We start from the raw sequence: 13,686 nt of genomic DNA on the forward strand, positions 1-13,686 counted from the left end.
GGAAAGACCACTGTGGAAGAACCCACAAACCTTCAGGTTTCACACCTGTTCACATTTCGGAGCACATCTCTGCGCGTCAAGAAATCAGATCACCAGTCTGTTTCACAGTCGAGAACCCATAACATCAGGTCGGAGTTTCATTCCCCATTGTTTTTTCTGCAGTGCCTGGGCTGAAGCCAGGTGAACGTTGTACTAATATGGAGGTCCCTGACCTAAATGAATTAGCTGAAAGGGAAAATATTGTCCAAAGAGTGAAAGATATAGACGATATGGTAAAATCCAAGGAGATGATCAATGCATTCTATGGGAGTGACGCAAGGGATCTAAGTTTGGTTCCTTACCTCATATTGCCCCCGAATTTCAAAGCACCAGACTTCAAAAATACAACGGGACCCCTTGCCCATCGGCCCACCTTACCATGTTCTGTAGGAGAATGACTTGTTATACTGAAAATGAGAAGCTTCTAATACATTGCTTCCAGGATAGTCTGACTGGATCGGCAGTCAAATGGTACAATCTGTTGACCATATCCCAGATCAAATCATGAAAAGACTTGGCACGAGTATTTTTAGAACAGTATCGTCACATCACTGACATGGTAGCTGGCAGGTGGACGTTGCAAAACATGGAAAAGCGACACAACGAAACCTTCAGGCAGTACGCCCAAAGATGGCGCGATGTGGCATCACAATTACAACCCCTATTGCTGGAGAATGAGGCTACAATTATCTTTGTGAATACCTTGGAGGCTACAATTATCTTTGTGAATACCTTGAAGGCTCCATATATGGAGCATCTGGTAGGAAATGCTACCAAGAACTTTGTCGACCTGATCATTTCCGGGGAATAATTGAGAACGCCATTAGGAATGGAAAGATAGGAGGCTTTGACAGTACCGACGTTAAGAAATGAGCCGATGTCAATACAGTGAGTTCTTATTCAGCCAATCGTAGGGCCAAACCTTATAAAATGACCCAATAGAAGACCCATATTGGTGAAATTCCGATGATATATGAAGAGCTGCTCCCAGTACTAGTTGAGAAGAATCTCGTGACTCTAGTTAGGTCTAAACCGAAAGAACCTCCATTTCTTGAAGGATGATGTTAATACAGTATGTAGCTACCACATGGGAAGCTCGGGGCATACTACTGAGAATTGTGGGGCATTGAAGCATAAGGTTCAACACTTAATCGATTCAGGGGCATGGACATTCGAAGGATGATATGACATTTTGATGCAAACCGAGAAAAAAATCATTGCAGCAACTACGAACTTTGATGCACTCGCATATTGTCTTGTTTGAATTTCTTTTCTTTCTCTTTTCGTTAAAAAGTTTATAAGTCACTTGACAATAGAACATTTTAAGTAAAATGCTACCTTCTGAGGTTATGAGCAAAGAATAATTTTCAGATTCGAAATTCTTTAAATATCCACTGGATTAAAAGTTCTTTTAAGAATCATAGTTATAGATCTTTGATAAATTGACAATATTGAAAACTGATAAAACAAGGACCCTTGACCTTACCACAGATGATACACTCGAACCACATACCCTTCTCTTACAGAGACCATTATAGCCTTCTCCTCTCATAAGGAAACGACTAAAGGCTTGACATTCATGTATGAATAGGAGCGGACAACATGGGGCATCTCTTGTGTATGACATTGCAAAACTGGCTAGACTACACTTCTGTTGAAGACGTTTAGTAATGATCCTAATCTTCACAAATGGAATTGTGGAGTAGATGAATTTAGTTTAGGTCAGTTATTTGGGAACTGAGCTCTAAATATGGAATTTTCTGACTATCAAAGACACCTAGACTATAACAGATTCTTCTCGATGAGCTTAAGAAATTATAAATCTGAATGCTCAAAAGGCTAATAAATTATTATTATATATTATACAATAAAAATGAGCTATTCCGCTAAAGCAATTGGTTATAGAGGCAACTCAAAAGCCTTGGCTTTATGAATAGATTACATTCAAACCATGACATTGATCGGATATTTGGCAGTTCGGTGTTTGCTCCATTGTGATTGTCAGGTCAAAGACTTTGTGACGACATGAATCCTTCAGCTAGCCCAATGAGGGCGATTATAAGGTATATACAATAAAGTTGAATTCTGCTAGTCATGCAATGGTAAATTATATCAAATTGATCTAATAATGAGTTTCGATGAAAATGGACTAAGGGAATCGAGGAACACTTGTTATAGTCAACCAAACAAAAGCACGCAGGAAATTTATGTTTAGACTGATGTCCCTACACTACCTTTGTTAAAGGAAGTCTATGAAGCTTGAACAAATGAAAGATTTCAGAGAACCGAAACATAAGTGTTCTAGAAAGTCTAGTGATTGATTATGCTAGTTGTGTCATTTTTTTCTGCATCTGATTAAAATGCCAAGCCAAAGATGAGGGGCATGTTGTAAGGTTTATAGGGACCGAAAAAGAAATAACATTTCAATGACTGAAACCTTAGAAACTTTAAGGAGCTAACCTGAAACCAACCCATCAATTTTGACACTTGTCAAAGAGGTATAACTTTGAAATATTAAAACAACTATTGATTCTCTTGATATTTATCGAACTCATGTTCTGTGATTTGCTTCAATTGTGAGCCTAAAAGAATGACGTTTTTCTTAAACGAACTTTCCATATTTTGAAAATAAAAAGAAATAAAACATTTTCAAACAGGATAATATCTTTGTGGAGTTTAGCATGGAAATTGACAGAGATCCCTCAGACCTAGAAGCTCAGAATTAGAAATTGGGGCAAAGAATTTGAATGTTATAGAGCCAGGAAAGCATATGTTTGCAAAGAAATGCAATGGTACATCTTGGTATGAGAGAAAATGAAGACGAACAGATCAAGAAGATAACCAAAATTGTTTGAGCATATTTTCATTGCTTTTAATCAAGAAGAACATGCATTATATATACATGAATTTGCATCTTTGCATCAAAGATCCATCATCAGGATAGTTACATCCAGATACATTTTACAGATCTTTTTGGAGAAGATGAGATTAAAAGACAACCAGACATCCTCAACAAAGAGGGAACAATCATCTTCATATTCAACATTTTCAAAAAAAATTGTCTCGCTTGAGACAGTCTCATTTAATACAGAGGATTTGTCTCACTTGAGATTGTTTTTCTTAAAACATACTTTGTCTCACATGAGACAATTTTACTCGAAATAAGACATTTCATTTGACTCAAGATTGTTTTTCTTAAAAGAAGATTTGTCTCGCTTGGGACAATTTTTACTCGAAACAATAAGATTTATTTGACTCAAGATTGTTTTTCTTAAAACAAGATTTGTCTTGCTTGAGATAGTTTTTACTTAAAAGAACACATTTCATTTCACTCAAGATTGTTTTTAAAGAATATTGTCTCGCTTGAGATAGTTTCTCTTGAAAAAGAAGATTTTGTCTCGCTTTAGATAATTTCCCTTGAAACAGAAGATTTCGTCTCGCTTGAGATAGTTTCCCTCGAAACAGAAGATTTTGTCTCGCTGGAGATAGTTTCCCTCGAAACAGAAGATTTTGTCTCGCTTGAGATAGTTTCCCTCGAAACAGAATATTTTGTCTCACTTGAGATAGTTTCCCTCGAAATAGAAGATTTTATCTCGCTTGAGATAGTTTCCCTCGAAACAGAAGATTTTATCTCGCTTGAGATAGTTTTACTCGAAACAGAAGATTTTATCTCGCTTAAGATAGTTTCACTCGAAACAGAAGATTTTATCTCGCTTAAGATAGTTTCACTCGAAACAGAAGATTTTATCTCGCTTGAGATAGTTTCACTCGAAACAGAAGATTTATCTCCCTTGAGATTGTTTTCTTAAAACGAACAAGGCCCCACCAGAGGGGCTAAATATCACAATTTTGCTCGATTCTATCAGAGAATGAGATAGATCAACACCGACATCTCGTTCGATTCCATCACAGGATGAGGTGGATCGACATTTTTTCACTCAAATCCATCGTGTTGAAAACATTTTTATATTTCGATATAACAAATTAAGATAAATAAATTTTAAGATTTTCCAAAAAGATTTTCTAAGTATATTCGATATAATTATTCGAATATCAAAATATTACTTCAAATCTTTCAAATGTCATTTTTAATCCTTACTCAAGTGTAAAATTAAGTTTTAATCTTAAAATAATTTCAAAATAATTTTACAAAATATTTCGAACCATTTCAAAGCCAAAAATTTCAGATTGCTCAGAGGGAACCGATTCCCCCCAAGGGGGTACCGATTCCCCCTGAATGGTTTTGCTCTGAGAAATAACAGTGTGCTCGGAGGGAACCGATTCCCCCCAGGGGGTATCGATTCCCCCCACTATTCAAGGGTTGAATATTTGAATTTTACACTTAGGGAACCAATTCCCTATGAGGGGGTACCGATTCCCCCCACGCTCCAAGCAGAAATATTAATTGTTTTCACACTTAAATGGCTCCAATAACTTCATTAATGATCCCCAACGTTCAGAAGTGATTCAATATGTATTTAAACAAGCTTAGAAGCCATTGATCAACAACAAGAAACAACAAGCAACTAGAATCAAGAGAGAATCAAAGAGAAATCATCAAACCTCAAGTTTGAGCATTTCAAGCCTATTTTTCATTCAATATTCATTTTGCTTTCAAGAACACTTATTGTGCTCAATTGTATTATTCTTGAGTGTTCTTTTCTTTGTTCTAGAATTGTGCAAACAACCTACCTTGTGAGGATTTTCTTGTAAGTTTGCAAATTTGTATTGTTCTCTTTGGAAGAGAGTGTTCTTAAGAATTTAGGGTATAATTCTTGAGGGTTTGTAAGGTTACTCTTTGTCCTCAAAAGAAAGACAAATTAGTGAATTTGTGGAAAATCCTTAGTGTGGATAGCTAAGGTAGTGGACGTAGACTTTGGTTGAGAAAGTCGAACCACTCTAAATCGATGTGCAATTACTTTCAATTTTCTGCAAAAGCTTCCACCAAAATTTTAATTGCCAATTCACCCCCCTTCTTGGCCATATTCGTCGATCGATTAACTCAACACATTGCATAAGGAGTTGGATCAGCATCAACTTTTTGCTCGATTCTATCACAGAATGAGGTAGATCAGCACTGATATCTCGTTCGATTCCATCACAGAAGGAGATAGATCAATATTTTTATTTTCGCTCAAATCCATCGCAAAATGAGTTGGATTAGCGTCAACTTTTAGCTCGATTCTATGACAGAAAGAGGTGGATCGACATTATTATTTTCGCTTAAATCCATCGCAGAAGGATGTAGATCAGCAACAACATCTCGTTTGATTCCATCACATAAGAAGGTGGATCGACATTTTTATTTTCGTTCAAATCCATCGTAGAAGGAGTTGGATCAGCGTCAACTTTTAGCTCAATTCTATCATAGAAGGAGGTAGATCAGCACACACATCTCGTTTTGATTCCATCACAGAAAGAGGTGGATCGACCTTTTCATTCATCACATATGGAGTTGAATTAGCAACATCTCACTTAAGGGATCAACATTTCCAGTAGAAAGATCATGATGAGAAGAACTCGTAGCTTGAATAACTGAAGATGGAGACTCAGCCGAGAGAACAAAGCAAGATGACATCATTTGCAACAGAGACTCGACGATTTCACAGAAAGAAAAGAATTAACATTCTCATTGAAGAGTTCACAATGTGGCAAGAAGAGGCCAAGATAAAATTGGTGCTTTATATCTTTGCTCTATTCCCGTTTCACAACAATAAACAAAGAGGGACAGCTGTAAGCACCAATATTTTATCACAAGAAAAACATGCTGCCATGTTCAATCCATCTTGTGCCCATGCTTTCCCCCACATGAAGCACCACAATTGAGCATACCAAGACCAGCCCCCATACCTACGCCCATACTCTACACCAACACTAAAATATCAACTTATTTTATATGTAAAAAATAGGTACTATAAAACCCCAAAAGCACACAACAATATAGAGGGGGCTGAAAAATTGTAACTCGTTTTCGAATCAATCACAACAATTCAAAGGTTATTTACTCTCAGTTTTGTTTTATACATTCAAATAGCGTTTAGTTTTTTCCCTTTATTTCACTTTTCCTTTTATTTACATATAATTACTTTAAATTTACTTTCCATTTTAATATATTTGCATTAACTTACCTTTGTATAAGCCTATTTTGATCCCTTTAATATTTTCTATATATTACTAATTGTTAGTATACATATTTACATTATTACTATACATGCATTAAATATATTTATACATTCTACTTAAATTTTAATTACTTTCCCATATTATTATACGTGTTTATTTATATGTATAAAGAATTAAATTTTAAAATTATTTGTTAAGTTTTTTTTTGTTTATTGTGGTAAAATGTTTATTGCATTTATTCCTTTTTTTATGATTTTAAAAATACATACATCGACTTTAATAAATATATATTTTTATTATCATATTATGTGTTGCTTATTAAGTTAATTAGAGGTATTTTATTTGTTAATGATTTCTTTGCTCAATCCATGTTTCCTTTACTTCCACATTTTTATCCTTCAATTAAATTTTAATTTCTAAATCTAGTTTCTTTCATTAGGTCCTAAGCTTTTAGATCTTTTAGAACTTGTTATTTTTAGATCTTTGACATTTAATCCTCGAACTTCGATTAGACTTTTAATACTGATATAATTAAATAGGTTAAATAGAGTCTCCTCTTTTAGTTGGATTTCAAGCTATTCTTTTAATTTAGGGGATAATTCGAGTTGTCCCTCGCGAAAATGCTCGAGGGACCATCTCGGTTATTCTATTCAACAATAATTAAAACCAAATAGGACTAATATTAGAGCCTACGTTTTTAGATTTAACCCCTAGGTTCTTTAATTTTCATATTTTGTCACCGTAAGTTAGAAAAAGCCTTAATTTATTTTTAGTATAATTAGGATTAAATAAAATTTTGCTTGATTGCATTGTTTTTAAAACTTAAGGCATTGTTCACTTATTAAGGAGTTAATAGTATATCCTCCATGATCATGCTCAGGGGGTGACTACTGGTAATTCCCTAAATAAGTCGACATCCTTTCCAAAACCACATCATGTTTTCTAAACGAGGCAATGTTCGCTTATTAAGCACAATAGCTCATCTCCCGCAATTACGCTCGGGGGCAAATGATATCGGTCTCGATAAACGAATATCATTTTCAAACTCTGCATCCTTCATGATTTTTAAATTAAATAAAGATCGAACTCAAAATTTTCGATTTTAAATATAGGGTAATCGACTAGGTATCAATTTTTGGGCGCTTGTGGGGGTGTTAATCCTTCCCCACGCTTAACTGACTCCCGAACCTGATTTCTGGATTTTTACAGACCCCTAAACTCAGTATTTTATTTAAATAAAATGTTTTATTAAAATCACCCGATTTTTATGGTGTTCCAATCACACCTTAAATGATTGGTGGCGACTCCTCACATTTCGAAACGATTTTCAAAGAGAAAACCCCCGAGTCGGTATCGGTCTTTCCCCGCACGGGCGAAAAACAGTGTCGACATTACCGTACAAAGTTGTAGATATATTGGCGTAGATATTGGTAGGGACAGAGGTGGAAGACATTGAGACATTACTTGTCTTTTACAGTTGGTGGAGAATCGGTTGTTGGTCAGTGTGGATGAACTCTGTTTCCATGAGGAGGTAGAGCAAAGAAGAGTTAAGGTAAGGTGGTTTATATAGGCCATATCCCGTCTTTTGGTCTTAGTTGAGAGGTTTTATAGGAACTTGTTAGCATAGGTGTCAGTTGTAAGGTTATAATGGCTACCGTAAACTAGCAGGCTAAGTTGATTCGATCAAATGGTGATGGATTTTGTTGTAGTAGGTGACATGGGCCTGTCTAAAGTCATATCAGCTAGTCACGACTTCTTGAGAGATGTTAGATTTTTGAGATTCTTCTCTTAAAGATATTTTCTCTAAGTCTTTCGAAGTTTCGAGATCTCGAAGGTTCAGAGGTGTTCCAAGATCCTCCGATGATTGTGAAGTACGAGAATGATTTCTGCATAGGACCTTTAATGGGATACAATAAATTGCATAACAATTAATAATTCAACTTAATATACTCAAATATAATTGCATGTACGAATCAAGTGATTTTAGTGATTAAAGAGATGATTGTTATCCCTAAAGGTTTTGAGTTTAAACACCAATGACATATATTACCACTTGTAATTAACTAGCCACAAAACTAAATAGAAGAAATTCAATTGATTTGGTTTTTAGCAGTTTGAATTTGTAATTAACTCCGAAAACCAGATGTATTTTAATTTTCACAAAAGTGGTCTACAAAGATATATACCCTTTACTTTAGTCAATGTTCCCAGTCAGGGCTGTGGTCCATGTTAATTTGTGCATTAAATCATCACATGTTCATTAACTGCTTGTTAAATGCTATCTCTTCACAGATACAAATGTGTATATATTATAAATCTGACCAAGTCAGTGGAATAGAAGCTCTGGGGAATGGAATAGAAGCTGAATTTTCGGATTCGGAGGAAAAGCAACATCATTAGATTAATACTAAACACTGGAGTTGGATTTTTTACAGTCGAAATATATATTTATATATTTAAGCTTTTGGGAGTTGGTTCGGGTCCATGTTTCCATATAATATAATTCAAACTCAGAAACCATAATAATGTATGATATTCTAGGGTTTCTTTTTGTCATGACTTGAAATTGGATAGCCAAGGTATCATGAGATTTGCATTAAAAAACTGCAAGTTACTAGCAATGTTAGTATCCCAAGATGCTGCTGATTTTGTAGCTTCCTTGAGATTCTTCCATTAAACAAAGCTTCAAAATGGGTTTTATTAAGGTACAAGTAAGAAAATAAGAGTTCTCTTGTAGAATAAAACCCATTTTCCTGACTTGGGTTTCATTTCTTGGTAGTTGTTCTTATAATAGTAAATTGGATAAACTACATCCATGACCATTTAACTATAGAGAGATTTTAATCTAACTATCGATCTTTTAATTTTATCAATCAGAGCATTTAACTATTTAAATGATACCGATCAAAACATATTTGATCCTTGTTGCTTGCATATTTTATCAAATTGATCATTTAATCAGATGATGACACATCACATTGTCCGTTAAATATATAAATAACAGAGACCAAATGTATAAGCATCAAGCTAAAATCTATTGAATTAAATTAAAATTATGACCAAAATAATAGAATATATATGTAACACAAACCAAACGTGTAATTATATCAAATTTTTTAACTGTCACGTCACATTTTCCATTAAATGTTAATGATTAATGACTTGATTGACATCATTTAAATAGTTGATTGCTCTAATTGACAAAATTAGAAGATCGATTATCAGTTTAGAATCCTTCCTTAATTAAATGGGTCATGATGTAGTTTACCCTAATAAATTAGAAGCATTTCCCAATCGCTTCTTCGGTGACCCAACCGATCCTCGCAAAACACACAGTCCTTTAAAAAGCCACCAAAAAAAGCGGCTGATCCTTCGGGGGTAGATCCCTCCTCAGGTAGCATACATTGGCTTGAAATTAAGTGAGACTTAACTCTCAACTCGGTGTCTTTGAGTTCAACATCTCTTTTTATTTAAAGCTTGCTTGTTTCTTAGGGTTTGCTTCATTGCCAAGCTGTTCTTGTGTCAGGAAGTTTCTTGCTGTTCAGTCTATCCTCTAGGGTTTTTAACATAGTTCCAGTAGCTTGAATCAAAGACGAAAAAAGAAAGAAGAAGTTTGGGATTATTTTCATAACCATATTCTTGATTTTGTTTAGGCAAAAGAAATGGATGAGAGAAAAAGTGAAAGTGATAAAATGGAAGAAATCATGCTACCAGGGTTCAGGTTTCATCCAACAGATGAAGAGCTTGTTGGGTTTTATCTGAAAAGGAAGATTCAGCAGCGTACTCTCTCAATAGAGCTGATTAAGCAAGTAGACATCTATAAATATGATCCATGGGATCTTCCAAGTAAGTCAACCCATACATGTTTTACTGTAAAACTAGAACTCTGGATTAAATCTTTAATAGCAGATGATTGGAAACTGAGACTTGTTTGTTTTTCTATGAAGAACTGGCAGCTACAGGGGAGAGAGCGTGGTATTTCTACTGTCCCAGGGACAGAAAATACAGGAATAGTGCAAGGCCGAACCGAGTAACCGGAGCTGGATTTTGGAAAGCCACAGGGACCGACCGCCCCATCTATTCCTCGGAAGGCACCACCAAGTGCATTGGCTTGAAGAAATCTCTTGTTTTCTACAAAGGTAGAGCAGCCCAAGGGGTGAAAACTGATTGGATGATGCATGAGTTTAGGTTACCTTCTCTCACCGACTCTGCACCACCAAAGAGATACCTTGATAAATGCATTCCTGCCAATGTAAACAATCTATAACGACAATCCACTTTCTTTCAAACTTTTTCTGCCTCTTTTTTTTTTTACTGTTATTATGGAAACTGTTGCAGGATTCATGGGCGATATGCAGGATATTCAAGAAAAACAACTCCACAGCTCAAAGAGCTCTTTTTCATTCCTGGGTTTCTCCGATACCTGAAACATCATCAATGTCCGATATGGTTAGTAGAGGTTCAAACAGTAACACTGATGTACTACTACAGACATGTTCCGCTGCGTTTTCTCCTTTAGATTTTTTCCCTTACAAGCCCATCAACCCGATGGCTAAAGAGAAGCTACCTCAAGTACATCCCATGTCCAACGGAGACCTAACTAGCCTTGTTTTTGCACCTCTCGATCAAAACTCACCTTCTGCGAAACCGACAGTCGACGTTACTTCCATGTTGCTAAACATGTCATCTTCCATGCTCGGAGATTACGATAGGGCCTTGAGTATTAGTAATACCGTTGTGTCACAAGATCATTGCAATGGCGGCTTCTCCTCAGGGGCATTGCCACATGAGATGCAAGGGAACATGATGATCAATAACGATGATCAGTGGGATGGTATACGATCCGTTGGATTTCCCTTGAGTTTGCCTTTGCCAATGCTCGTGCCAAGCATGCCTTGGGACTCTTCATGTTCTAGTGAGATGTCAACAAGTTTTTCTTCGACTTAGTGTCACACTTGATGTACTTGATAAAGTGGGAACACTTGTCCCAGTTTAGAAATCAACGTGTAGAATTATGTTGTAGGCATGTTAAATTGTTTCATTATTTTTTTAGAATGGTATTTATTAATTTTGAAGCCCAAATCTTAATCCATAAACTCCATTATTTATGACTTGCTTAATAAAATGCTAAAAAAATTAAACCCATTGAATGGTTCAAGTGATTAAAAGAAATGTTTTTTTTTTCTTGAGATTCTGGATTCTGACGTGTATAAAAACATTAGATTTAATTTCATACAAAAGTTAGAAAGAAATGGATTGGGAAAATAAATAAATAATCTTTGGGGAAAAATAATATAAAAAAGGGTGAAGTGTAGTGCTAATCCAAATGGCCGTTCAGCGACAAGTTCTACTTGGAGAACAAATTTAGAATATATTAGCTTGTCCCCCTTTTTTATTTTTGCTTGTTGAAATATCATATGATGGGAAAATAAATTTAGAATATTTATAGTTTATAGTTGTTTAAAAAAAAGTATAACAAGAAATAATTTATTTCTTTTTTTGAAAAAATATGTATGTTAAATAGATACGGGAGAACAGTTTGTTTGATAATTAGTATTATTATATTATCTAGAAAGCAATAAAAATTTATACGAGAAGTATATGATAAAACCAATATTCCAATACAATATAATTTATACATAGAGTTTATCTAATCAATTGTAAGAAATAAATACGATAAATAAGGCGGATTAACACAAATGAGTACAAGATAATAAAATAAATAAATAGATGATACCATGTCGTGGTTGTCCATTATCTTAGAAATGAATTTGCGTCAACTGATGTAATCGCAAAAGCGGACAGTTATCCCTCAATGTCAACACAATCCTTTCTAAATTGTACATCCAAAAAAGAAAATTAAAATTCAATTGATTGCTCTTTCTTTAATGGTGAAAGGATAATCAGAACTTGGAAAACAACTACTAAAGAGAATGAAAGATGGATGAGTGAATATAAATGAGCAACGGTCTTCTTTTTTTTTTATGTACAAAAGGTAGGGGTAAAATCATCTAGAAGAGGGATAAAAAAAATCCCAATAAAATCTTCTAGGGTTTCACACATTTAAAACTTAAATTTTAAAAAGATATTTTGAATTATCTTATTTTACCACAATCACACGTTTAAAATTTAAACTAAAATATTTGACTAGTCAAAACGGGATATATTGCATTTGCATTGCACACAATCCCTCGCTAACGCAAATAAGTAGAGTTGTCCGAAAAGTGATTTTGAAAATGAGAAAAGAGTAATAAGAAATTACCCGCTTAAGTATTAATTAATGTATCTAGAACTAACGTCGAAACGAATCTAAAAATTAATTAGGGGTTTAAGAGCTCGCATCGACTAATTTGGGTTCCCTTCAAAAACAAAAATGGTTCGAGGAGTCATCATCAATTTTTGATTAGGGTGTGATTGAACACAAAAAAATATTGTCATTTTAATAAAAATTTAATTTTTAATATTGTTGAAACAACATGTTAAGGTCTGCGTACCAAAAATTGAGTTCGAGAATCGGTTACGTGCAGAGAATGATTAACACCCCCCACAACGCCCTAAATCGGTACCTAGTCGATTATTTCGTTGTCTTTGCAATGAAACCTACAAATTCAAATTTAATTTAATTTAAGATTATTTTTTAACCACATAAAAAATATTAGTCATTGAATTTAGAAAAGGAAAATAGTGATATTTAATCATTTCCTATTAAAAAGAAAATGTCTCTTATGCCTTAAAGCAACCAATTCATTTCCAATCGAAACGAAGAAACATTACCATTCCATTCAAAAATCCGTTATTAGTCCAAATTTCAAATGCATGAACGGAGGTAAAAAAAAAACAATTTAGTTTCAAATTATCAATCATTTTAGAAAGAAGAAGGATATTCGATTATTTAAAGACATTGAGATCGGAACTTTTATACGTTCTAATGGTATTTTCTCGATAAATTTAAATAAATGAACATTTTTTTTTCTCTTGTTCCCCAAATTTTAGGTGTAATCATTTTTTAAGGTTTCATTTAGCGGGATACCCTTTCGTTTTAAAATTATTGGAAATGATTTTTTTATGCCTTAAGACTGTTGTTTCACAACAATCCTAAAATAAAAGAGTATTATCTTAATCCAATTATTTGACCGAATCAAATTATATTTTATGAGGGTATCACACATATTAATTAAAAGGGTACAGCGTCTATATGTACAAACAAGCACGTTTACATGCATGGTATTAAAAGTATATTCTAAATAATTAATAAATACCTAAGCTTTGGCTATATAATATACTTAAAATTCTTTAACAAAGTTATTAAGTAAATATAAAATATAATATAATACTTTAAGCACCACGGCAGGTTAAAATATATATATATATATATATATATATCGTATATATGGAAAATACCATATATGCACATACATATATTAGAAAGGCATAACAAAATGACAAAAAAACAGTAACTATAGAATCATAATAACAACCATGACAAAAGGCAAGGATCAGAATACAAATATCATAAGAGAACAG

The 13,686-nt window shown here is 34.1% G+C and overlaps 1 protein-coding gene across 1 annotated transcript; it reads left to right on the forward strand.

Annotated features, from left to right (window-relative positions):
- Positions 1–9,804: 9,804 nt before the first annotated feature.
- On the forward strand, positions 9,805–11,109 carry LOC120167400 (protein FEZ-like). Its single transcript, XM_039176430.1, has 3 exons — positions 9,805–10,008; positions 10,110–10,414; positions 10,501–11,109. Exons 1-3 carry the CDS (start codon positions 9,825–9,827, stop codon positions 11,107–11,109), a joined length of 1,098 nt encoding a protein of 365 aa, XP_039032361.1. The 5' UTR covers positions 9,805–9,824.
- Positions 11,110–13,686: the final 2,577 nt, after the last annotated feature.

This window comes from Hibiscus syriacus, unplaced genomic scaffold, assembly GCF_006381635.1.
Source record: "Hibiscus syriacus cultivar Baekdansim isolate YM2019G1 unplaced genomic scaffold, ASM638163v2 tig00003041_pilon, whole genome shotgun sequence".
Lineage (NCBI taxonomy): Eukaryota > Viridiplantae > Streptophyta > Magnoliopsida > Malvales > Malvaceae > Hibiscus > Hibiscus syriacus.